The sequence below is a fragment of the Anas platyrhynchos genome, chromosome 6 (assembly GCF_047663525.1).
Source record: "Anas platyrhynchos isolate ZD024472 breed Pekin duck chromosome 6, IASCAAS_PekinDuck_T2T, whole genome shotgun sequence".
In the NCBI taxonomy this organism is placed as follows: domain Eukaryota; kingdom Metazoa; phylum Chordata; class Aves; order Anseriformes; family Anatidae; genus Anas; species Anas platyrhynchos.
Window position 1 is genome coordinate 18,967,374 of NC_092592.1, and position 27,908 is coordinate 18,995,281.

At 35.9% G+C, this 27,908-nt stretch overlaps 1 protein-coding gene across 1 annotated transcript in view; it reads right to left on the bottom strand.

Moving 5' to 3' along the window:
- Positions 1-27,908, bottom strand: part of ADK (adenosine kinase) — a 278,665-nt gene that overhangs the window by 76,008 nt on the left and 174,749 nt on the right. Inside the window, exon 7 of the mRNA XM_027460598.3 lies at positions 4,345-4,515. Within this exon, the coding sequence (XP_027316399.1) occupies positions 4,345-4,515 (171 nt within the window). The remainder of the gene's footprint in view (positions 1-4,344; positions 4,516-27,908) is intronic.

Consider the following 27,908-nt stretch of genomic DNA (forward strand, 5'->3'; position numbering starts at 1 on the left):
GAGTTTATCAGTTTTAATGACTGTTAATCAGCCATTAAAGTGAATTTCCCATGTCATTAAGGAGACTTGCCTTTATAAAGGCTTATAAAGGTTCACAAAGACTATATTTAAACCACATATATTTGTGGGGATGTTTATGTTAGTATTTGATGCCTCACTTGAAAGCATTTTAAATTAATGTAACAAAATGTGCCATTTCAGTGTAATTATAAGCTGAAATGATGACAAGAGCTGCCTGATATCTTATCGCATACAAAGGCCCCCATCTTTTTAAAGATCAGGATTCATAATTCCAGAATCATTACTAAAGCTATTGTCATCGCTTGCTAAAACATAGATGTCTTGCACACAACTTTCTCTTTTCAGCACGTTTGCTGTCACACCAGCATCAATTTCCCAAACAGCTAGCAGAAGCATCTGTCTTTGCAGAATTCAGTTTACAATCCTGTAATTAATTTGTTCAGAGACTGTGTGTTTAGAAGTAACAGCTCTTTACACTAGAGAAGATCTCATTTCCAAGATTTGTGATATTATTTTTGTTTATTCCACTGCTTAAAAAAAAATCCATGATTTCTATTTTCCATACCCTCCTTAACTTTTACTGATTGTTGCACACTACATACAAGATATATTGTTTTTTTTTGTTTGTTTGTTTGTTTTTTAATTACAAAGCAGTAGATGTGGAGCTCAGCATGTCTGTAATTCTGAAGTTTCTAAATTCTAAAATTTCTCAGTGATATCCTGCCTGCATGTAGGAAGACAACCCAGAAGATCTTTACCACATCAATATATTAATAAATATTCCTCTCTGAGTCATGAATGACTGCCATATGTGGGGATGAATCATATGAAAGCTTTGTAGAGTCCCTTGAATTCCGAAGAACTCCAAAGGAAAGAAACTGCTATCCCCAGCTACATGTTCCACAACACAGAACCTTTCCCACCAGAAGTAGTCCCTTCCCTGAAGAAAAGCTACTGTAACTCACATCTTTTGGGGAGACTAAAAATAGGAGGGCATGTTCCTGTGGCCATTACTTACTTCTCTATGGGTTCTCTGATGAAAATAAAGTAGCACAGAAGTGGTGCTTCCTGGGTTGACCCTGTTGCAAAGTGCATCAGAGACGGTAAGTTTTAGCCCTAACTGAGAAAGTGGTCTAGAAAAGAAATAGATGCAAATTTTGTCTCCTCTACTTGCCTGGTAATTGCTGCGTAGGAAACATGGCACAATTTTACGTAGGGATGTAATTTTAAAAGCTTTCACTCCTTTGACCATTCAGTTACTGTAAGTTACTCTGAGTTGTAAAATATGTATTCTAAGGTGAGCTTCTACAGATGAATTAAGCAGCAACTTGTGACAAAGCAGTTATCATCAGGAGATAATTGACCTTATTTGAGAGTTAAGCATCCTGAGGCAAAGTAGAGTGTGCTTAATCCTGGCAGGTTAATTATCCAGTGATTATGGTAGCTTGGAAGGTATTATTGCTAAGAATCATTTGCAAAATGACACTATTAAAAAAAACTTAATTTAATAAAAATTAAAAGCAATGACAATAATCAAGTTCTCCAGTCATGTATTGCTAGATAATAACTGCAGAATGGCCCTAATTGGTTAGCAGCAATGAACATGTAATTATTCCTATTCTGAATGTTCTGTACTAAATTTATTACATGAAGTACAGTTAATAAGTATCAAAATCCAAGGCAAGATGTTTGGCTAGTCGTAAAAGGGTTTTAAAGCAATGATCAAAACACCACTGGTCATTGAGCTAATGCTGAAACTGATAAATGTATTGAGTTGTTATCACAGCATTCAATGTCTCCATCGCAGTTAAGGGTATGCTGGCATTTACATTCTGAACTAGAACATTTATTCTAAGAGGTTTATAACTTGCCCATTTTAATTACCATCTGGCTGAAACTTGAAATAACCAATCTCCATTCAGATGTAAATTTTTAAGTAGAAGATGTAATTTAAAATCACTTCGCCAATTGTTTTTAGTTTAGGAATGGCAGTAATTTGGAATTTTGCTGTTCTTGGATGTTTTTTGTATTACTCTAAAAAAACCAAACAGCTCAGTGATTAACAATCAAATTGTATTGGTCTATAATGTGGAGTGAAGATAAACATAGAGAAGAATAAAAACCATGTCTGAGTCTATTGTTTGTACTAATAAAAAACAACGACACAACTTTGTATGTCTTGCGTATATGTTAACTTACGCACTTTAAGGATTTAACTAAACTAGCAAAACTGATGGAAAACAGAAAAAAGTAAAAGGAAATCACAGTAAATGGGCAAAATTTTGGTGTTGACTAGCTGGGGAGGTTCGTTCCCCATCAAGGCATACATAAACACAAAGTCCTGAATGTACTTGCAGATGAAATAAATGTAGGAACAATAAACAAAGAAGGAAGCTACCAGAATGCAGAACATGTCAGAGTAAGCTTCTCTTGAGTTTTGTAACTATTCTTTACCACAAACCATATGCAGAGAGCAGGAAGACTGACAATTACAAGATACAGCAGCTACTATAAACTGGAAATATACCATGCCAAGAGTGTGGTTTCAAGTCACACAGAACGACAAGAGAATAAACCACTGTGAATATGATTTCAACAACTCAAAAGTAGCAACGTCCAGCTTATATAGTGGAAAACAGATACTAAAAGATGACCAGGGTTTCAACTGATTACAAAAGTATGCCATGAGAGGCTGGTACTCCAGAGTGTTTACACATGGTACAGACAAGTCCAAGGATGGTCACTTAAGCTTAAATAGTGTCTTTTACCCTGAAAGACAACAGGACGCTTCAGAAATTATACAAAGAAAATGCAGAAAATATTTCACACTTTAATATGCACAACAATTCTACACAGTATTTTATGACAGCAGGTGAAAAACACCACAGCAAACTGAAATGTCAGGGGAAATTAAGGTAGACTGAATATAATTTGCAAAACTGGAATGTTGCCAGTATAGTGGACTATTGCTGACAAAGCATGCAAATATACAAGTAGTACCAATCTGTGTTTTATCTTCTGAGAAACAGTACCTTACGAACTCCTGTGATATGAATTCTCCCAGTAGGTGAATGGGACAATATCTATAGAGAAGACCAGCAATATCTAATCCCAGAAATTACTCTGAACCTTTCCCACCCAAACACTGACTAGACTTGGTCTACCTAATTTGTGAGACCTGACTTTTTTTTTTCTTTAGAATACACTACTATGAAATCCAAATGCTCTTTGTAAGGACTGTATTGCAGAAGACTGAATTAAAGCAAAAACTGGCAATAGCAGCACAATGTCCAGAAAATACTACTTCCATATTGCTATCTACGTTTTTTTTTTTTTTTTTTTTTCCTTATCCTACTGCATCTAACAATATTGCCGTATTCTCCATTTTAAAAGTACTTCTTTAGGTACTGTATTTGTAATAATGCTAGCCCCTAATGTGTAGATGCAGAAACAGTGTAAAAATTGATTTGTGTTGGTGGAACTCTCTGTGTCACAATCAGGAATAACCACTAACAGGAATGAGTAACTTTTCCATAATTTTCCAGTACTAATGTAGTTATCTTGAGAGACATGCCAACACTTCATTTAGGTATATCACACTTTCTAAGATTTATTTATTTACTTAACCATTTTGTGCAGAACAAACTAATTTTTAAAAGCACTTTCTGAAGTGGAAAAAATCAAAAAGTGATAGCACTACAATGAGTGAAATCTGAATTCAGCGGGTCTATTACCATGGACTTCCAGGCAGAGTTTCATGCAATCTGTTTCCCAACTGTTGCATAGCAAAGATAAGCCTTCCTTAGATGGACCACCAGTCTATCTACCATAAAAATCAATGAGAGCCTTCTAAACCAATTAAATGTTTTTTAGCTTTCTCCTACCACTTCTCCCCAAAGATTCTACTTCATCACAGAAAATGCTATCAAGAATAGGAGTATGTGTATGGAAACAAGTTACAGCACTTCAGTAGCTCTGCAGTGGCCCTTCATATTTTTTTCTTCCAGCAGAGATTTAACTGCTGAGTGAGTACATCATGTATACGGGCAGCTATTAGGAAACATCCAATGTGTTGGACATATCCTCTTTTAATCTAGAGTAACTTGTTCATGTGTTGCCACACTAAAACAAGCAAGTTGCAAACCTCTGACAGGTCAAGTTACGTGTTTGGCATCAATGGAAATTTCACAGTCCAGTGACTGCAGATTTCATTCTCTACTGACACCTCAGATGGTGACTTTCTATGTGAAGGAAAACCAAAAAGCAGGCTTCTGGACACAACCAAGCAGGTGCAAGAGATGCAAATACTTTGTTAAGACTCACCGTCTCGTTTCCAAAAAGGACGTCAACATAGGGCATGACTTTCATCATAGGCTCTTTGTAGAACTGGCTAATAAATGGTGCAGAAAGATTCAAGCTGAAGATCTTGTTGTTTGCAGAAGCTTGAGTAGCCACTTTTAATATTGCTTCTGGTGAAACCGTCAGGAAGAATCCCTGCAAGCACCAGAAAAAACAAATGATTTTTAATAGTTTCAAATCAGGAACCACATTAAGTATGCTGCTTCTATAACATCTCTCCAACCCAACTTTTCTGTCATATATATGCACAGATTTAAAATCAAACAAAAAACTATGTCTAAATGCTGCCTTTCCATTAAGAAATTACAGAAGTGACAAAGAATCTGCATATGCTGAGAATGACAACGCTCCAGAATTAAACATAACCCACTACTACTGCGCTGCATGTTGTTTCCTTTTCCATGGCAGCCAAGACTAGTGTTTGTATTTTAAAAGGTGCTACATGATCGTTCTAAATGGCCCTTTATAGAACGACAGTCAATCAGACTGCACTGCTTAATTCCAATGTCCAATAAGATGGCTTACACACAGCTAAAAGATGAATGAAATCCCATCCCTGAGAAATTACTACCTTGTTTATAACAAATCTGTTGAGCATGGTGTCACTGTAGTAGTTGTAATTATCCTATAGGAAAAAACTATGGCTTTTCACATTTCTGCCCATTTGCCTACAACCACAGACTCCATAAAGGGATACCGGTGCTCACGGGAAGGGAGACTGCGATGCTGTCAGCTATCAGAACTGAGCAGACCTGCAGTTCTCGCCCCTCGGCTGGCACAGCAGTAGACTCCAGAGTCTCAATGGGACATCCAGCTACAGTATTTACGCAAAAGATACTGAATTCTTTTCCATTATACCACATCTTTAAAAAACGTAACAATATAGTTTATCACCTCCCCTAGAGTATTGTCCTTCATTCTTTAATATTAAAGTTCTTGGTTGCTAACAGATCTAGGGAAATGATTTTTCAAGATCTCTTCTTCCCCAAGCTGAATGTTATCACAGATAAATACAAAGAATCAAAAAATGAAACAGAGAATGAACAGAACTGAATTTGTCTATGAAATTGTGAATGGTGATTTCAACCGCGTACACAGATCAGCTCAAGGGTGCCAGTTTGAATTTAGCCTTGCACACACTTACCTCCAACCCTGATAGGCAATGTTTTTCCACGTGTTCCAGGCGTTATGTAAAAATTCCCTAGTTTCACTACTCTATTAATTAGACAATGGCTTGGTGTTTACACTAATTAAAAAAAAAAAATCATATGTTCTATTTCTATGATTCTAAAAGCAATTTTATGAACTGTTCTCAAAACTCACTGAACAACAATCATTCTCAAGCAAGAGCAGCAAGGGTTAAATTTAGGGCCAGAGAAAATGTCACAGTACACAGCAATCTTTTTTTGGGGGGTCACACAAATAAAACCCCATTTCAGTTCTATCTATAACACTGCCACTCTAAAAGGTACAACAGCGAAACAATTTTATTTTCCAAGTTTTAACCATATTATTCTGTCTTTGGATCATAGCATATCTATATTTTTCTCCTGTCTACTTCAGCTAGCTGATCATCTTAGGCATCATACTGCTGGAAAATAATATAATAAAAAGTCTACAGGTTAAAGACTACTTAGGAAGTCTCTTGTTTATTTCTCCCTACCCCACGCTTTCCAGTCTAGTGAATGCAGGATTGCTTGTAGCGAATCATGCCTGGATTTTGAAAGACAATAAAAGTCCAAAGGGCATAAGAATGCTTTGCATCTTATGGAGTTACTCAGTACCTTGAATGACTGGAAGCCTGTAAACATCCAAGCTTCTTTGCTATTTTTACATTCTGAAGAATTAAAATGAACAGTTTATATAACATCTTGTCTCCATAGCAATCTCTACCATCTTTTAGTTTTTCATTTAATGAACAGAGTTGGATATTTAAATACTGTTCCAAACACAAAATAAAAACCTTTCAAGGTTAACATGTTGCCAGCTGTGGATAAATCACAGATTGCTATACAGTGGTCTGTGTAAATAGTAACCTGGTCAAATAATTAGGCTTCTTACCAATTTTAGGCTGAAAACTTCATCTGAACTAAAATACATCTGATTGTAATTTAAGGTACAGAACACTATCCCCGTGAGATCTAACTCAGGCCTGCATCCAACTCCATTTTCCTTTGGAAAGGCAACATAAAAGTACTGAGATGCAGATAGTAGAGCTTGCTTTTTCAGATCCTGCAAAGTAGAGGGCTAGAACTCTCTCAAAACTACAGCTCTGTCTTTGGGGTTTCCTAAAGCTCATTTCTGCCATTTGATTTCAGTCTTCCACAAACTTTTCATTTTATATTTTTATTGAAATAGTTATTTGATACTAAAATACAGAAATTAAGAGTTGTGTATGTGAGAACACACTACAACTTTGCCAAGTATAACAGTTCTTTTCAAATAAAAGTTGTAGAAATACAACAAAAAAGTTGTAGCAGTACAATTCACACAATGGAATTAATAAAGCAGGGAGAAAATGTACCAAGTCTGAACTGAACAGATCTTGGTTTAAAGAAAGCAAATTAGATATTCCCCTCATCCCCTGAAAGTATTTAAATGGAGTTTGACTCTATTTTCAGTGGAACTCCAATTACAGCTATGGCCAGCATTACTGTTACACGAACCCAGCTTTTGTTGTTTGAACTAAAACTAGATAAGCCACAGACCACTCTACTGCAGCATGCTACAATTTTGAAAAGGAATGAACTTCTCCAAAATAAACAGGTTTTCTTATGCCTCACTGAGATTCACAACAAAAAAATGTCACTCCATATCTTCCTCAGAACCACAGCCTTCGTGCTCTTGCAGCTGCCACTGCTTTTTGTCCAGCCAAATGTATAAAAAGGAATGTGCAAGTCAACTGCTCCCACCTCATCCAGAAATTAACTGTTAGCCAACACTAGCTTTGAGTGTGAGAATAAGCATTTCCATGTGTCACTTCTGGGACAGGACGGCAAGGTTTTCTTATGTCAAATAAGGACAATTTAGAAGTTGGAGGACTACAGGTTGGGTTTACACCTTTGTTTGATTTCTTAAGCTGTTCTTCTTATTATTTTTTTTTCCTTGAAGATTTTCCTTGGGCAGACTGTTGGGTAGTACATGTGATCTCACCTCTCTCTCCTCCACATTTGTGGATTCTTTACTGACAGTTCCAAGTATCCCAAAACACAAGACGAAGACCACTAATTTAGAAGACTTTGTAGTTTACAATGAAGTTCTATCCCCACTAACAAGAAGATTAAGAGGATGATCAAAAATATTATATATCCATCTACACACCTCTGCTTACTCCTGAGGGTTTTGGGAACCGTTTTACCCTCAAAACCAAAGGATTATTAAAATAGTAACAAAAATGCTTGTAAGCAAAAGATGAGTCAATTGCTTAATATACAGAAATTCCAATAGCCTGGGAAACTTAGCTTGCATTTATATTAGAAATGAAATTACTGTGCATGTATTTATGTTTGTGAAATAATGCAGTACGTACAAGTACATGATAATTAGGCAGCGCAGTCAAAAGAAAGCAAAAGAGAGCAATATTGTACTACAAAAACCTATTAAACATTAAAGGCTATCAGACATATTTGTAGCACACAGTATTCCTTTGGCATGCATTGATTGAGGCTGAGAATACCAGATGCTACTGCTTCAAGATGTGCCACTGTTTTCTGCTGCTCAAATTTAACGAGCCTCTTCTCTATGCCAGGAGGAAGGTACCATTGTACCACAAGCCAGAGAGCAAAGCTGAACTAATATATACATCAGGAAAATAGGATGACATACTGAATTGCTTATATGTATGTTTATATGTATACACACATGAAACACAAAAATACTTTTCTCATTCATTGTAGCAAGTATTCCTGTTTAAATACAGTCCTTTGGTGGAAAAAAAATCTTGTAGGAAAAAGAGAAATAAAAAGGAAGAAATACATAAAACACATTTGTTATTGCAGACACATGGTTACAGGAGATACAGTAGCTTGGTTATAACTTAAGAGTTTTTAAAATTCAACATTAAGATGTGCATGACAGCAGTAGACAAAGTCAAGAGAGAATATGACATTATCTTGCACCTTTTTAGAAGTGTACCCAGGCACTGTGAGTATAGGACAGTCTTTTATGATCATATCTTCTTTTTAATAGTTACTAGTATTTTTGAAAGGATTTGGTGTGATTATGCGTAAACAACGTATCTTTGCATCTCTCTCATTTTTATCATATGCAAACCCCAAAGGTTTCTTCTTACCTACACTACTCTCATGCAGCGCTAGCACCAGCAGATGTGAGTGCAGCAAATGAAGGGTGTCACAAGTGTCAGCAGTACAGAATCAGAGAGTGCTGAAGTATCTCGTGAAGCCAGAACTACTCTGGCTTTGGTTAAAGTAATACTGAATAAGGTGTTCTGTCCAAACTGAGCAGTCTTGCCATCATTTGTTCACATCAAAAAATGTACTCACACTGAATTTTTCTGGATTACATACATGTAAATGTTTGCACAATGAGGATCAAGTGTTGTTTTCTTTTTTTTTTTTTTTTAAACCAATGAATACTTCCTTAAAGCCAAAAACTGAGATTTAGTATACATTTAGACAAATCCAGAGTGAGATGATAACAAACAGCTTTGCATTTCTGGATTTATTATTGTTTAATACCACAGAAGCAATGTTTGCATAAGAACACGTAGAAATGATAAAAATTAAGATTGCTCTCAAACCTACCACCCTCTGAAATCCTTCCATTTGCCTTCTCTTTGTAGCTCTTACCCTCTCCTAACCACCCCCACTTTCAGAGTGGTTTCCAAGAAAATAACTTTATGAGTGACTAGATTTTGAACTATGGCATTCTGAATTGATTTTGAAATACCATTTGGTAACAATGTAAAATCAATACATCATAAGTGTGAATCAAAATATTTAACTTTCAGATGCACATATACAACAGTCTGTTGCCATTAAAGATGAATTATATTCTGCCAACATGAAAGGAACACATCATTTAATCCAAAATTATTTTATGGCACGCATTTACATAAAAATGCAGTTATGATGACATCACACACTCATCCATCTAAAGGCTGGAATTCTTCAGGCACATTAAAAGTTTGACAGTTCTGCGGTGACAGTGCTGATAAATACTGTGATTCAGTAAAGCCCTACAGAAATCATCCAACTTAACTATGCTGGCAGTTCCAGCAAAATCAGCGAGACTGCTCAGGTGCCAAAAGAACGTGCTCTGCTAAACTGCAGATGTAACCAAGTCAGAGCTTTGGATTTGGTTACTTTTCCCATATTCTATACACAAAGAGAGCTTTAAGCCACGCACTTGGGCAGAGGAGACTTCTCTGCTCTGCCATCAGTTTTGTCTGCTGCAGCCCAGCAGAGCTACCAGGGCCTGGAAGGAGTGAAGATGCAACACACGGAAATTTTGGGGATGGAGAATGAACCACTGGGTCACTGCTCTAGACAGAACCATGTACACAAGGTTTCCACGTGAGAGACCCATGTCATCTAGCCTCTGAAGTGCATGGAGCACATACTGGGCACAGTCCACATCCCACCCACTGTGAGACCAACAAAAAAATCATCTCCCTTCAGAACAAGAAACAGAAGGAATCTTCCTGGAAAGTTAGAGCAAGAGCTCTTCATTTTAGTACTTCTGGGAGTTTAAAAGAGCAGAGAACAATATAGAGAACTACATCTGTAACACCGAACTATCTGGCTTTGTACATGCAACACTGCCAGATTATCAGGCTTACTGGACCCCTTACCTCTTCACCTGACTTTTGAGCATTTATACTTGCAACTGCCTGAAATCATTCAAGTACTTTCCTTCCTGAGATATGACAGAAGAGTATGAAATGATATAGATATTAAAATCCTCCTTACTCTAAAAAACTCCAGAAATAATAACAACAGCAAAAAACACCACTACACAAATCAAATAAACACCATCAATTTTACTAACGAAAGTGCTCATTCTTTAAGTCATTTTTTTTTTTTTTTACTTCCTCTAGGACGGACAAAAGCTCTGTATAATTTGGGAAATGTCCAGTCTGTGAAATATATGGAAGTCATTTTAATCTGTGTACTGGTTCTTCACGTAATAGGTTATTTAGGAATTTAGTAAGCACCTCCGTGGTTTCAACTATATTTTCAAACTATATTTTATCTTGATCAGCAAGTAGTTACCTAATGAAACAAAACCCGCTGCTCTTCGTCCAGTTCCTACTGGAGACAGTTGTTTTAAATCAGAAAGCAAGGACAGCAAGAATGCAACAATTTCTCTGAGTAATTGTTTTGGCTTGTTCCTGTATGCATTGTTTATTTTTATGAAAGTATTGCTTTATAACTGGAAAATGACTAAGCTGTAAACTATTGTTTTATCATTCTGAGTGGCCAGTGTTTCTGTTTTTGATAAAAGCCAAGTTTCAAACAGTTTTCAGTAACATAGGAAAAAACCTAACTGTCAGTAAATGTGCTTATATTGACCGTGACATTTTCCTCTATGATGGTGCCAACATGTCAGAAGGAGAGGATTGCTTTCAGATTTGAACAGCTTCTTTGTTGCTGAAGTGAACTCTGATTGCTGCCATATTAGTATCTATCAGATTACAACAGTAGCAGAAAACCTCCAATATTTGGCATTGTATGTTTAAAAAAATAATTATTTTACATTCATACTAGCAATTTCTTTTTAATTTTAATCAATTAGGACCTCTTTTTCCATTCTGAATACTATCGATTAAACTTCTCCAGGAAGTTCCACCAAGTCATACTTAGGACAAAATAACTGTGTGACTTTACTTGTAAGACATCTACTTGCAGAATGTACGGATGAAAACTTAAACAATGAGGTGTAGATGTATACACATGTGCGAGAGAGCAGTATTATAGCTAGTTTTGGTGAAGGGAAATGTCATCCCAAATAAAAAAAATCTCCTATTTCCCTGGAAACTGCAAAGTTACTTAAGCTCATATTGGCAACATGAATTAAGATCTTAAGTTGATGGTCAGACATAGCTCCCTAAAGTCTGCCCCTCCGTGAGGAAGCAAAAGATCTCCGTACTATTTCCACAGTTCAGCACAGAGTTTTATGTGTGTTTATTAAGCTCAAGGAGTAAGACTTCTGTTTTTATTCATACTTAATTTATAACAAATTTTGGAGGGAACTATTAATGAAACGTCATCTGAGGGACAGGAGCCTGATTTTTATTATTGCTTTGATTAAGTAACTCAACCTTATTTGCCTCTGTTTGCCCACTTGTAAAATAGTTATAATGATAAATACACCTCCATTGGCAGAACCAGTGGGAGGTTTAATTACTTAACATTACTGAAATGATTGAAATTCTATGTTGAAAGGTATTATAAAGTACAGGGTATTACCATCAATAAAATATAAGCTGCAAATCAAACAAGCTATGCTCAAGAGCAAGGCACTTTTCTTCTTAGAATCCTCAAAATATTTTGCTACACATTTTCTTCACTGAGAAACAACCGAATCTTTACCAAGAAAGCAATGCATCTCAAAACATTAATTAAATTATTGACTAAAGAGAGAAACTCTTTCGCCTTTCATCCTTCTAAAACAATTCTTCATTAAAATTAGCATTGCCTAACCGATCTATAAAACAAACAAACAAACTAAACATATAATGTTTTTAGACCAGAAAGTAAGATCAGACATACCAATTATTGTTCAATGAAACAATAACCAGAAATCTTAACATTGGCAATTATATTGTTTATGATGTTTGGAACATAGAGATAATTAATTTTCAAACTTAATTTCCACAATTTTGAACAAAATCCCTGTCCTGGCAAAGAAGCATTTCGGGACGTAAAGAATAAGGTATGGTTAATTTAGGCTCTTGATGATTGTGCAACATTTGCTTTTTTATGTATATGGCTAGTTACATTAATATAATTTGGCATCTCATTAATTATGTAAACATCAACCATATGTTGAATTCACTCAAGTTTGGTGTGTACATAATATTTACAGTGTATTAGTAAATTGAGAGAATCTATGTAACTACAAATGCATAGAGTTTCTAATTCTCTAGACAGTTAATCCTCAATTTGAGAGCTCTACAAACAAACATAAAACAGTCTATTTCTTGCTTATTCAAATAGCCTTGAACAAGAAGAGAAAAAATATGAGCATCTTTTTAATCAAATGTGCTGTATCAGCACAATGGTTTATTTTATAAGTACAGGTAAAACAGTCAAAGACTGAAATAACTGCTGACCATGGCTGTATTAAGAGATAATTTAGATACCCACTATCACTGGGTATCTAAAGATCTTGTAAAAATGCAGGAAGTCTTGGGGAGAACTGTTCAAAGCTTGTGCATTAGTACTGCTTCCTGAAGAATTTTGTCTTTCATGTTCCCTGGGCTGAAAACCATAACAATTCTTCTGCTGTATACATGCAAGAGACTTTTTGGATACATGATATGTGACACTGCACACCAATATTGTGACTTTTGGAGTGGAGGGTGAAACGAATCTGGGCTTGCCCTGCTGTATTTACAAATTTTAGTTCCCCTGCTAATAAAAAAGGAAAAAACTCCTCAGCCACTTCCCGCTCTGTACCAGCATACACTACTGTGTCTGTGCCCTCCGTGTTTGCATTCCCAGATGATTCAGAGGAATGACGACTGTTACGCAATATAAACAAATACAGGAATGAGTAAAATGCCATGAAAAATAAGCCAACTCCAGCATGACTTCTATAACTTATGAGTTTCCATGAACAACATGCCCATGTTATGAAAGGTTTTACCTAAATTCTGGTTAGAAAACAGATACAAGATAAAAAAAGAGTCATGCTTTTCCCTAAGTACTCTCATACTGAAACACTTAGACAGAAACCTTTCTTCCCTCCCCCCAGCTACCTTTGAGATCTTGTAAATTATAAGAACATAGCAGCACGGGGATTAAATATTAATCAAAGTCATTACCATTATCGTTAGAACATATTTCAAGAGCCCCAAAGAAAGAGCATATTATTTCACTAATAAAGATCATATCTTCAGAAAGACTACACGGATACTGCTGCATAGTAGGTACGAAGAGGAAAAAAAAGAAACGATCAAGAGGTAACAAAATGATGTCAGAAGCTTACTGTACAATTCAAAGGCTAAGTCATCCTTTAAGTGAGTCCTTTAAGTAGAGCCGATTCTCAATGGGCGAAATGGAGCTCTATATAGAACCACAGATGCATATAATATATTTATAAAATGTCATTTTGCTGGGGAAAACAACAGAGTACAACCAAGGATACAAACTCAAGAAATTTTATCAGTGAAAATCCAGAACAGCTCTGAAGTTTCAGCAGAGATCTGAACTCACTTGGTGTGCAATACAGCTACTCAACTCACAACCAGTACACCTGGAACTATCATCTTTTACAGGAAGACTTACTCATTGTATGAAAATAATGACAAGCTTTATTGAATAACATGGCTTTTGCTGTTTCCAAATTAAGGAGTAAATGATTAATAAAACAAATACCTTCTCTGGCTCCCAACGGTATTTGCTAGCTTATTTTAACAGCTTGCATATTCTTGTGACATATTTAATGTATAAGCAATACTATGGCAAAAAAATTAAGTGCATAGTAAAATAAAATGCTCAGAAGAACTAAAAAATCAATTGTTAAAATAATAAAGGATGTATTTTCATTTACAACTTACCAATTTTAAATATAAGTGCATGAACATTTCCTTTTAACTACCACTCTTTTCTCAAGTCTAGCTCCGGAATCAGAACTCCAAAAAAACCTTCTTTCATAGCAAATGTAATATTTTCTATGAACATGCAATTAAGTCCTAATCACTCGGATTAATTACCACATCAGGATTTACAATAAAACATTTATTGCTCACACTTCCACACATTAAAATTAATTATTTAAAAGAGTGTTAATGTTATTGCTTGGGCTTTTAATTTTCATTACGCAGAGACTCCTGTATGGCTTTGTTTCTGAACACACAAATAAACGAGGGTCAGGACCTACGCTAATTCTAATAATTATTAAGAAATAAAGTTGAAACATGAACGGTTACTAAACTCTAAATGAAGATATTTTCACTTAAATTAATTTGGATAATAACTGTCCGTAGAACACTTTGAACATAAAGTGCTATGCAAGTGCTTAGGATTAATTATTACAGTCTGAATGAGTTCTTTCTTCACATTCAAAGGTGGGGGGGAATATCTCTAAATATTAGCTTATTCAAGCCAAATAATACTTATATGAAGTTTCTGTTTCTAATGAGCTCATTAGTTCACACCTCAGAAACCAATTTTTAATAACAGGACCACTACTGTAGCCAGGGAGAGCAGCATTCGTCTTTTACCCCCAGATCTTACAACATTTGGAGAACTCCTCTGCTAAGACACTATTTTTTGTCATGTCACATTAGTGTGGGAGTAGCATATTTCAGTAGGGGGCTTCAATTTATACAGTTATCCGAGATGTTTGAATGCTCTGAATAAGTTTTAATTTTAAGCTGAGTATTTCAGTACTTCTCTACTTGAAAATAACTCCACTCCTGTCACTTTCCTTGGCCACCACAGAAAATCAGACTACAAATACAGGAAATGTATTGCAGAATTTTTTTCCCATTTGTGTAATATTTCTAAAAACAATTTTTAAGCCATAAAAGATCAAGTTAAGTGGTCAAATTACGGCAGAGAACCAACCTTTCTTGATGCAAAACATCTCTGAGTTTTCAAGTAAAATGATTTTGAGAACAGGAAACCTCTAAAAGCCAGTCAGCAAAGATCTATTTGTTCACTAAGAACGCGTGGCCTGTGGCAATACCCCCTTAGCCACCTTAGAAACATATCAATCCCATGCAGTCTTCATCAATAGATATCCAAGTTCAATGGGGTACTGATCTGTTCTGCAAATGTTGCAATTTGTTTACTACTAAATGGTCATGTACCTTACAATGTCTGACAGGAACAATTGCGTATCACAGATATTCTGTTAAAACCACAAATGTCTGGCATAATGAAATTCTGGACATACTGAATGAGGCATGTGTACATCATGTATCTACACAGAATCACCTATGTTGGAAAAGACCTCCAAAATCATGAAGTCCAACCATTCACCTGCGCTAGGTTTACCACTGAACCATGTCTTTAAGCACCACATGGACACACTTCTTTAATACCTCTAGGGATGATGACTCAACTACTTCCCTGGGCAGCCTGTTCCAATGCCTCACAAACCTTTCAGTGATGAAACTTCTCCTAATATCCAACTGAAACCTCCTTTGGCGCAACTTGAGGCCATTTCCTCTTGTCTTATCACTTAGTGCTTAGGAGAAGAGACCGATCCCCACCTTGCTATAGACTCCTTTAATGTAATTGGAGAGGAGACCTGTGATAAGGTCTCTCCCGGACTCTCCTTTTCTCCAGGCTAAACAATGCAAGCTCCCTCAGCTGCTCCTCGTAAGACTAGGCCCTTCACCAGACGGACAATGAAGTCCGTCTTTGGACAAGCTCCAGCACCCTGATGCCCTTCTTGGTGTTGTCTGCCAGCAAACTGAGGGTGCACTCAATCCCATCATCCAGATCATTGATAAAGATACTGAAGAGAACTGCTCCATATATATACATATATAACACACATATATATACAGATGTATATACATCATGCTGTGACTTCTGACAGTAAGATCACATGCTGCTCAATTTAAAAACACTGTGTAACATTATACTTTTTTTTTTTTTTTTTGCAACCACGGAGGCATATGGGCAGTATTTCCACTTAATGTATGACAGACAAATGGATTTCATAAACTGTCATATAAATAAGAATTTATAGTTTCAAATGAATTTAAAGATAAAGTACCACAAAGCAGAATACAAATAACAATTCAGAATATCATTGGTAATTGATGACTTCTTTGGACTCACTTAAGCTTCCAAAACTGTTATTTAATGGTCACAAAAATACATTTAAGGGGATAATTCCAACATAGCAATTCTGTTGTGAGAAGACCAGTATAACCCTTTGAACCAAGGTCTCTTCTGTTTGTTAGTCCTAAAAATACTTAGTCTGGTTTAATTCAATTTGCTTGTTCTTTAAATGTTGAATTGAACAGGGAAATTAAGAAATTAAGAAATGTACAGGAGTTAACATAGTCTTAAAAATTTGTGTTAGAAATTAATTAATTCAAACAAACTGTTTCCAAAACTCCAGTGAGTTTGTAACATTTGAAGAATTTCATAAAGGAAAAAAAAATCACAGTAGAGTGTCAAACATCACATTATCCTCAAAAATATTCAAAACAACGGAACATAAGTCAGGTGTCTAACTTTGAAGTTGCTCTAACAAACCTCCAGCGGTCCATTCAAGCCTGAATTATTCTAGGAGTCTATGGTACAGTAGATGTATGTTATTTGAAAAATACATAGTGTGTGGAATAAGCACATATACTCCAATGTTTTATGAGCTTCTAAGAGATTATTTCTGAGCATCCCAGTACTGCAAATACCAGTAACATTTATGTAGGCAATTAGCTATTTTACCTTGAAAACCACAACAAAAAATGCATACGCTTTGCAAATGAACTGTGTAAATGCATCATGAGTAGAATAACACCTTGGAGATTAGGTACTCCTGAGGCCCTTCTCTAAACCACACGGGGCTTCCCTAAATTCCACATTATGAAGTCAGTGGGATCTTAATAATGTCTACAGCCCTACATGTAGACAGTATTCTGGACAGGAATGAGCTACAAGAATATTAATTACAACAGATGTTTTCTGCTCTTTCTCCTTTACTTGAATTTCTGCTCATGCAATTTTTGTCCTTAAAAATAAGGGAGAATAAGAAAAATAGATACTAAAGCTAATGTGATGTATTTAACAATCAGCATTAACTTTTGTGCTAATTTATATACTATAATCATGATATTCTAGATTAGGTTATCAGTGAATCTTTAACTGTGACACGTTGGACGCATATAGAGATAAATGAAAAAGCATTCCTTTTCAAATCAGCATTTAAGCTCATGTTTTATTACTTTCATAAAAACAACAAAAAAAGGGAAGTTGGGATGTCTCAAAATCACCTTCTCAATTCTGTGAGTTTAAATCTATTTCTCATGCTACATAAACATTATTTCTACTTTTTAAATATCTAGACTAGAACATTTTGGAGCTGTATCACAAATAATCTAATTGTTAGGAATGAACATTATTGGTCCATGTTGAAATAAAATGCAGCATGCATTCCTCAAAACTAATGTGGCAAATCTCATTTCAAGTTTTAGACATATTTTTATCTATCTGTATCAATAGTGTTCCTTCATTTATAGGAAATCCCAATGATTAGTTATTTACTGGAGTTTACTTTCTCTTCAGAACAGCTTATTATGGAAAGCAATGATTTTTTTCTTTACTCCCTTCCATGCAGTGCGTCTTCATCAACATTTATGGACGAACCCAGTCAGCAGCCTAGTAAGAAACCACACACCAGCACAGTGGTACCAAACTCTTCCAACAAACAGCAAGAAAAGAAAGAACAGCAGTACCTCCAAACCAGAGTTCAAAAGCCATGGATAAAAAAAATCACATTCGTATTGAATAACTTTCTGATAGTTCCCTAATTTTCTTCAGAAAGGGCAGGGATGCACATCAGCTGTTGTCACAGAACTTTCCCCGGGGTGTGACAACTATATGATGCCGCTTAAAACACCTTCTGCAGAACAAAATTAAGCTTAAGAAGCTGCTTAGCTCAAATATCTGGAACAGATATTTGAATACTGCTATAAATCACAGGAAAACAAATTTCCATCTCCAATAGCCTCATTTATCCATTGTAATAATTGTTGCTAATCAAAGGGTTAAGCAGTTGGTAATGACATGAACAACAACAAAAAAAATTACTTGACAAGATTCCACCCTCATTCGAATCTCTACCAGAGCGTCAAATGTAATTATAAATTTTCACCTAAGATGTCAGATTCTTATGCTAATCTTTGCACAATCTGACATTGCCATTCTTCAACTTTTACAGATGTGAACAGTTATCACTTTGTTTGTATGTCACCACAGACAACATAATCAATAGTTTTCATATCTTTCTGTTCATTCTTTTTGTGAAAATGAATTTCGTGAGTGCCGCTTACTTTTGTTCCACTATGAAACTTGTTACTGCTTGAATAGAGAGTACTTAATCTCAACAATAAACATTATAATGTATGATAAAGCAGTCACGAAAAAAAAGGTTCAACATTTTTTTCAGTCCCATTTTAACATACTCTGTCCTTATCAAATTAATATCTAACAACAGTCTTAAGAAAGCAACACAATGGATGGCTTTGTTCACTTCAGATGTATTAATTTGAAGTACAAACTGCCTTCCATTCCTTCTTTTATGCTCTATCTTTCTGTGGTAGGAAAATCTTATGCCATGAAACTCAGTGCAAAAAAAATATCTGTGGAAAAAAATGTTTTATAAAATATTATCTGTCCTCATCAGTAATTTAACCAGGATTGACAAACAAACAGAATACTTCCTTATTGTTTCCATACCCCAAAAGCCACTCGTCAGGCTAGAGAGGCATTCCTTCTGACCTGTCACTCAGGTTCAAGTAGCACATGGGCACATTCAGCTTCTTTTTTAAAAAGTTGCAAATGACACTTTTGTTAAAAAAGTGTTTTTTGTAGCACAGTGGCTCCTGTCAAGGTAAACTTGATCCTTAGTGTGGCTACCCTGTTCTCTATGAGTGCTCTAAACCCCCCAACACTTAAGATTTATTTATTTTTTATTAGTCACCAGGACACAAAATTGAACTGTGAAGAAAGGAATAATCTCTTGCTGGAAGAGGCTTTATATTAGTTTTTAGAAATCATTACCATTGTGCCAACAGTGAAACTGGTCCTGTTTTTGTAAAGCTTGCTGAACTTGTTCAGAACTTGACTTTCCTGACGTGCAGGCTGATGGGAAGCTTCCCTTCTCTACACTGAAACAGTCAAAACTGCTCCAGAACAAAGAGCTTACTCTAAATACAGCAATTTAAGTTAATTTTTAGGTTCTAGCTTGACCATCTGAGCAAGTACTTTGGACAAACCCAACAAAGAGAGTCAACATTTTCTATTGCCAGCACCCGGCAGATTGCTTCCAATGTAAACTAGAACCAGATGAGAGTCTGCTTCAACCACACCTTCCCAGCTGGAAAACTGATATAAATAATAAGAAAATGTTTATCCCAGTTAACTGCTAGGATTAAACAAAAGTAATTACTGTCAATTATTAAAACCTGCAGCCCCAGCCTTGTCTGGAAGGAGAGAAATTACGTGACTCATCCTTGAATGAGGGCCTCAGACTTGTGAAGCTAAGCAGTAAACTTTGTAAATCTGGCAGAATGGGAGTGTAGTAACTAATGCACGCCCATAACCTCCATGTAATATTGTAGTATGGCTCAGGCCACTGCAAAAGCTCATTTCAGAGAATGGGTTGTAGTATAGCAGTACTTCAGCACACATGGATGAAGCAAGAGTCAGAGGTGTCTCCTGACCTCACTTACTCCTCACAAATTGCATTCAGACGTGCAGGAGTTGCAGAAGCATCCCAGTGAAGTTGCTTTTCTGGCATCTACACTGCACAAAGATGATTGCTTATATTTCACATGCTCTGCTGTACCCCTGTCCACTCTAATCACATAGCAAAGGAATTTCAGAATACTTACGGTGAATAATCATCCTTGGAAAATATTCAACAACTTCAAGACTGTGTGATATATTTTAGAATTTGGATATTTAATAGCACTGATGACTAGCAATTTTCCACAATTACCATTATAATCATTCTATGTTCTGAGAAGAGGATACAGATGACAAGGAGCTGTTTGAAAAATTAAACTTTTATAAAACATCTGAATGTCTGGCATTTTGATATAGTAATACTTTGTCTGCTTTTCTGAGTGGCTGTTACAAATTTGTATTGCTTTTGGATATTCTTCTTATGGCAAAAGAGTCTGTTCGGAGGAGTTTTTTACCTTAGTTTTACTACAGTGAATTATGTATCTATCCAGAGATCATGCTCTCCCAAATGAACATCCAAGCCTATTAAAATAGTCTGCCAACATACTGTGAAGATCTGGGAAATGGCACACCCTCACAAATGCCAGATGTAATTCTGCCCACAAGAAAAGTCAGATGGATTCTTCCAATAAATTCCTATTTCTTTTGTCTGCCTCTTGGTTGATATATGATACCACTACAGATGTATCCAATTTTATTAAAATTTGTCCCATCAGCTACATTCTGAAAGGAGAATTTTCAAATTTACCCTGAGTTTATGCACATTTTGTGATAAGTTGTTCATAAGTTGAAACTCAGGCCTTAAGTTTTGTTTCATTTAGTTCTATAAGCTCTGTATCTGCTCATATGATCTTCTGTGTTTGTGACTGTAAAAGCTAACTATATTTCACTAGAAGTGCTTGGATATTTGGGTTCTCATTTCAGTAAATTCTTCTGTTAGTGCTGAACCTGGAATCATTATGTCCACTTTGGCTGAGTTTGAAAAGCATCGTAACTAGCAGCAGAGTTCAAACATCAAACCCTCCCATGGGATGACTACACACAAGATGCACAGATCTCATGGCAACTAGCTCTTCAAATCCTGGCAGAAGATTTGCTAAAGAACCCAACTGCAAGAGTAAGATTCTTTAGTGTTTATATCTATATAAGAAGGAAAAGCTTTTCCTAAATGAGTGACTATAAATGTACTTCAAAATACAGAGACACTGATAAATCTGTCCTTAAAGATGTCATTTAATTTCTCCACTCCAGGGAGATACCTAATTTTAAAAGGCATATAAAGAACTCTCACACAAGCGAACGCCAACACACAGTTGTCTATGGTCTTTGCTGAATTTGATATGAACAAAATTCTGAACTACTTCATTGAAAGCTTAACGCCGTAAAAGTCATCACATAATAGAAAAGTATCCACTAGAACATTAAAAAATAAAGGAGCAATGACAGGTAATTTTTAAAAGTCTTTTTGAGGACTGTCAATTTAAGCATAATAATTTACAAGTACATATATACAATGAGAGAACAACTAAAATTACTACACATTCAAGAGTTTTCTAAGGGGACAGACTGTGGAGGCTAAGTAAATTTTTTTTGAATTGGCAAGTATTAAAGCTTGACATTAAGCTACTACTGAATCGTTTTGCACTATATAAATAATGAATTACTCATACTTCTAGAGACTGATGAAATAACTCCATATAAATAAAACTACAGAATAAAATACAGGTAATACAAACATGCTGTTTGTTCTGTGCAGCTTCACATACAGAAACCAAGCTTCTAACTCAACTTGTCTTCGTGTAATATTACTATCCTGTAGAAAAGAGGGTGGTTTGTTTTTAAAATTACATTTCTGGCATTATGCCCAAATTACTTATGATTCTGAAAATACTGTCCAACAGTCATCCTCCCACTCCCAGTCATTCATTTTGTTACTAGTATTTGCAGACTGATGATGTAGATGTCCTTTGTGCTAAGTTTCTGTATTCCACTTTATTCCTTCTCAAGTGAACATATTGTTTGATTCTACTCACATTTAAGAAAGCACAGAGTGTAAAGCTAGTGATGCTCACTGGGAAATACTTTTCTGCTTGGAGATACAGAAAGGAAAAATATCTTGTGAGAAACAGGGAGATAAATTTTAACATAAGTGTGAAAACAAATTGGGGTGGCTATTTTTGTCACTGTGGTGTCACAGCTGACCCTGTGATAGTTGAGTTTGAGTCTGCAAACAAAATGAATATATACTAAAAACTTTACTAATGGGAAATATTAATTACTTCCAGATGATCTAAATCAGATCCTTCTCAAGGGCACATTGAGGATAACTGTATTTTTATATGATTGTCTTTCTCACATGAGAAAAATACAGTAAAAGTTCTATACATACCAGTTCTTGCACAAAACTATCCAAAAGCATATTGGGGCTGTCCATAGAAACAGAAAACCTTTAAAAGAGGCCTTTAAAGTTGGCAAAATCAGCAAATTTAATCTATCCACTTTCTTTTGACCTTTAAACCTGACCTGAAAAAAGTGTTCAGCAACATAAATTTGATCTCTAAAGGCCTGCTGCAGATCTCATTTTCTGCTGTTTTTCCATTAGGCATTTATGGGACTTGCTGGTGTTACAGGGGACTAGTAAAATGTCGAAGTAATCCTGCAGTTCCTGTGTATGAATTCAGCTTTTCCCTATGAGATGATAACATTTTTTTTTCTGCCAAAGCTTTTTCAGATACTGGAGTATAAGACTAATACCATAGGTGTGATGTTATTTTTTTTTTTTCATTTGGTAACATTAACCAGATCTAGCAGTTCAAGTGTTGAAACAAAAGAATTCTTTTCTGAGCCAATAAGGTGGCTTGGTGCACATCTGCACTAATTGAAATCACAGCATGGCTTTTCAGGATAAGAACTGTATCCAAAGCATACAGAGGATTTGAAGATCATGGATGTGTGTTTGTGCATTCTCTTAAGTGCAAAGGAAACCAGCTGCTTCTATTTATTAACTGTGCTGGTGCATTTGCCTCAATGTACCAATGACATAAAGCACAATTTAGCAAGCTAAAGATTTGCCAACTGTTGTAACAAGGAAAAGGAAAGGATGGGTATAGAAAGCAAGAAAACAGAAAAGAATTTATGATAATGATTTCTAATCTTTTAAGTAGCACATTCTATAATTTATGCTATAATTCACCAGGATTAGAGTTATATGATAAAAATAACTGGTAATTACATCACCCTGTCCTTTCATCCACTGATAATAGCACTTGATTCTTTCCAGGTTCACCTCTCCTATCTTTTGGCTATTACCCCATTTTTCCACAATATGGCCATCAACCTCCAACTTGACTTCAGTTTCTGCTCTTTTTATGTTATACTAAACCTCTGATTGAAGTTGCATCAATAAATGCAATCAAAGTCTCTAAAAACCTCTTACCAACCCTGAAAAACTAAGTACCTCTTTTTTCTTCATTAAGCATCTTTCAGAAGAATTGTACACATTTTTGTTTCTGGAATCTCCTTTTTGTCTTGACTTTCACAACTTCTCCCTTTCTGGATGCTCTTATCTCTCTAACAGCTCCTTCAAAACACCCTCTAGAAGATCCTAGTTAATGTTACTGAACACAGGTCCATGGAGTTGGTTTAAGACAAGTTTAGAACATCTCTAGCTCCAGCCTATTTGCAGATAATCTTATTACCAAACATATATTTAAGCTGATAGGTCAAGGACCTTTCTCACTCCCCCTCTCTCTGGCCAAGTTGTGACTTATTCTGTCCAAGCTAAGAACCACACTTTCAACACATATTTTCAATTCAGATCTTTTTCAGGACTTCACTTTAATTTTCCCAATAGTTTCTACGCAACATTTGCTTTACTGTTCAGTGAAACAGCTTAAACTGAGCAGACATCACCTTATTCCAACTGACCTTGAAAAAGAAATAATTTACAGTCCCATCAGATCACTTTCCATTCACCACCTCCTTGACTGCATCAAGTGTTAGCTACTTGTCTCCTCTTCCAAGGCTTTCATACCCATCTTAAGCTAGATTATCTGTGAGTATTCACTGCTTGCTCTAACCCTTTTGAAACAAGTAGCTATCTGCTTCTATCCCCTTCTGACCCACAAGCAGGTGAAGTGCTTCCCATAAGCACACACACGAGCCTCTCCTTTTCCAGGGCCACTATAAAACTAGCGCTGGAGTCTCTGGGATACTCAGACCAGTGTCATCTTTTTGTTCTTATTTCTCTGTGCTTTCCCTACTGCACTACAACAGTAAATGTTTCTTTGGGTAGCGCCCCATGGTGTCTGGATCTGTCATTAAGGCTCCAAGGCACTGCAATAATAGGACAAAAATCCAAAAAGTTAAGTCTGTGTGACAGGCCATTGAGAAGGCTCCAGGGAGAGAGGGAGTTGTTTTGATAATGATTTTACTTCATGCATACTCACATAATACTAACCAAAGTCAGTTCTGTCCACACCCTGCAATTATAGAAAAACGAGAAGAAATGGGGTTTGGGGGATGTAATGGTTACACAGGCAAAAATAAAATCAATCATTACTGATTGATAATTTGATCCTGGGGAATCGTAAGTGCATTTCGATTCAAGAACTAAATACTTCACAGGAAAGGCAAGTATAACTTAAAGACAATTAGGATCTTGCCATTCTTACAAGATAAGTCAAATTTGGTTTGATCGATAACTGAATTTTAGCATGAACACAAGAAAATTAAAATTGTGGCCACATATGACCATAAGCGCTCCTTTGAAAATCTTTCATATAATTAAAGGTGCTAGTCTCCACATCAAATTCCATTTTGGATGTGGTTAAATTCCAGCTTGGTTAAGTATTTCCTGTCTATTTAATTTCATCCTGTAGACCCAGCTGCACATAGTTATTCCACACTTCCTGTCCTAAACTAGCACATAGTGCTGTTGTGAGTCATTGAACAGCTTCATTCTTTTTGATTCCTTATATGATGCATCAATTATATCATCTAGAAAGCGCTTTAAGATTGTCTGAGAATTACCAGAGATGCCAAGTTGTATCCCCACTAATCACATGTATTAAAAACTTAAAAATAATCATCTTTTTACAGGTAGCATAAGTCAACTAAGAATTGGTAGATTTGGGCAAATTATGGAGAGTCAATTAAAAAAATAAAAACCAAATAGAATTTAATTCCAGAACACAGTTTTCAGAAAAGTTACTTCAATTTCCTCCTAAATACGCTGCAGTTTCTATGATGTCATTAGAAAAAAAAAAAAAAGCAAAGAGATTTAGGAATAATTATATGAAACTATCAAGCTAATAAATCTATTTTTCTCTATTTCTTCTCTTTTACTTCTTTGTATTACATAGAAGGGTAAGTGACAAAACCACAAGTGTGCCCTGTCAATCACCTTGCAACGCTCTAGCACTCTGCCAGCTCACAAAGGAACAGAGAAACTAACTCCTCAAATAACACCTGGTCTAAAAGCCTTAAAAGCATTTAGAAAACACTGATCAATATATAAAACTGAACAATATCTAATCCCAAAAGGGAGCCAAGTCACTTTCAATTTACAGTAAGAGGTAGAAATAGAAGTCCTTGACTGTCAAAGGCCTTCTTGTCAGCTCCTACAGACTTAATAAATCTAGGTAGTTGCTATTTGCATTTTTAACGTTGGGATCCAGTCAGATAATCCAGTAACAGTTGTTCAATATTATTTTCCTATTCCCTTAGTACATCATGACTGCTAAGGCCTCGGTGAACTGAAACAAAAAGCCAGGTTTCTTTGACAAACCAAATGGCATAATCCACCCTTTAAAAATCTTCCATTGGTACATGCAGGGAAAAGAAAAAAGAAATCTCTAGCGGTGAACAACTAACTCTTGAGACCACAACCAGAATTACTGGCGTTTCTAGCTATCTTCGCTGGGTGCCCCCAGTATGCAGTACCACCCCTGTCAGAAGCACTGAGTCTACATATGAAAGTAGAAAAACATTTCTAGAGGAGAACATGCTGTCCGTGTGGGCAAGCAAAGCTACAATATATCTAAACAAAAGACGAGTAAAATGTTCTCCCACGACCCCTTTGGGAACTATCCAATAACTCTGTTATCATCCACAGTCTGAATAACCAACAGGAAAATTTACCTGAAGATGGTCCCAAATCCCATTGCTTTAAACTCCCTTTTCTGATTTTGTGTCTGGGCACTAGGCCCAAAATCCTGAGGCATGCTTGTTGTGTAGGCCAGCAGGGAAGTTCAGGCCCAGCACACATGAAAATGATGTCCACTCTTGTGTTGAAGCTCCATTACCCAAGCCTCTGCTCCTGTAGAGACTGGATGTATTCACAGGTAGGATGGAGGCCAACTTCAGCACAAGAAAAAAACCTCTCCTGCCTGTACCACACTGCTGAGCTAACTAACTCTACCTGCCTCAGTCTCAAATTCGAGAACTCATTTAAATGGGTTTGAACAGAATTTATGTTCTTAAACAAGTCAGTGCTCAACAGTCTCAGAAGCAAGATATAAACATATGCTGCCTATGATACCGTGTTCAACAAGGCATCAAAGGGAGTGACCCATTTTCTACCAATACCAGGGACAGCAAGGCAGTAACACAAATTACAGTCGTGCTATACAGCATTTTAAATCTGCAAAGACTCGTTATAATTCCTTCAGCATGTTCCAGACTAATGATCCACAGTGGTGAGAGCTTTACTGACTTTACAGTGCAGCTCAGTGCCTACATGCAGTGACCAGATTCCCTCAACAATATTTATATAAATTGCAAATTGCTCTGGAAAAAGAATAAGTAAAAAGTAATTTCTCTTTCATTCACTCTTCTGTAGATCACATTACTTTGATACCAAGAAAGTTTTTTCTGCTCTTCAGTGAGAAGAATGAGAGAGCTCAATTAACGTCAAAAGTTGCAAACATGCAACTAAATGCAAATGAATGCATACATTAAAAAACAAAATGAAAAACAAACAAACAAAAACTGGACACAGACACAAGCAAGGAGACACCAGTTAAGCTATTTTCACATGCAACCTCAAATCACTTTTACTGTAACATAAACATAATCCTTTAGACACATGTGATTTGGAAGAGATCAGTGTAAGTTGAAATACAGTTTACTTTATTCTTTCTAAATGTATTTGCTGATGTAGGGAAACACGACCAAACAATGAGTCTCCATTTAACAGTGGAAACACAAATGACTTGATTTTTTATTAAAATAACATGTGAAAGATGTATTACAGATTGAACTTCCTTTTGGAAACTTTAGCTGCCCAGTGAGACAACACAACCTATAATATTTCTTACTAAGAATATCCATAATAGTTTTGGAAAGGTCTTAAAAATAAAATCTAAAATATGCATGAAATATGTTTTTCATGATTTTTTTCCTTGTCTTTTCCTCATGAGCTCTAAAATGCCAATTTTAATGTTTTAATATTTAATTCAATTCAGTTAGTCTTTTCACCCCTTGCCTTGTAGAACATACTAGAGAAAGGTTGAAAAGTTAAAGAAAGGGGGAATTTATCTAATTAAAATGAAATCTTTTAATGATGTTACGAAACCACTCAAAGCAATGTTTTAGATTTGCTCCTGCTGTTGTTTGAAGCTGTGGTGTTAAAAATGCCCTGGTTAGAGTTACAGACTGTTCTAAAAAACTGTGAGGAATTTATGTAGGATTTAAAACAGACACATGCTTTTAAAGTCGAGAACCTTCAAATACTACAGCTAATCCACACAATAATTCAACAACCAACCCATGCTCAAATTCCTAACAGATACCATATGCAACCTGTAATAAAAACTGCATCAAGGTATTCCAAGCAATGGGATATTTAATTTTCCACTTAAGAGCCCTATTTACTTTTAATTAACAAACTATTATAAGGTGTATGAA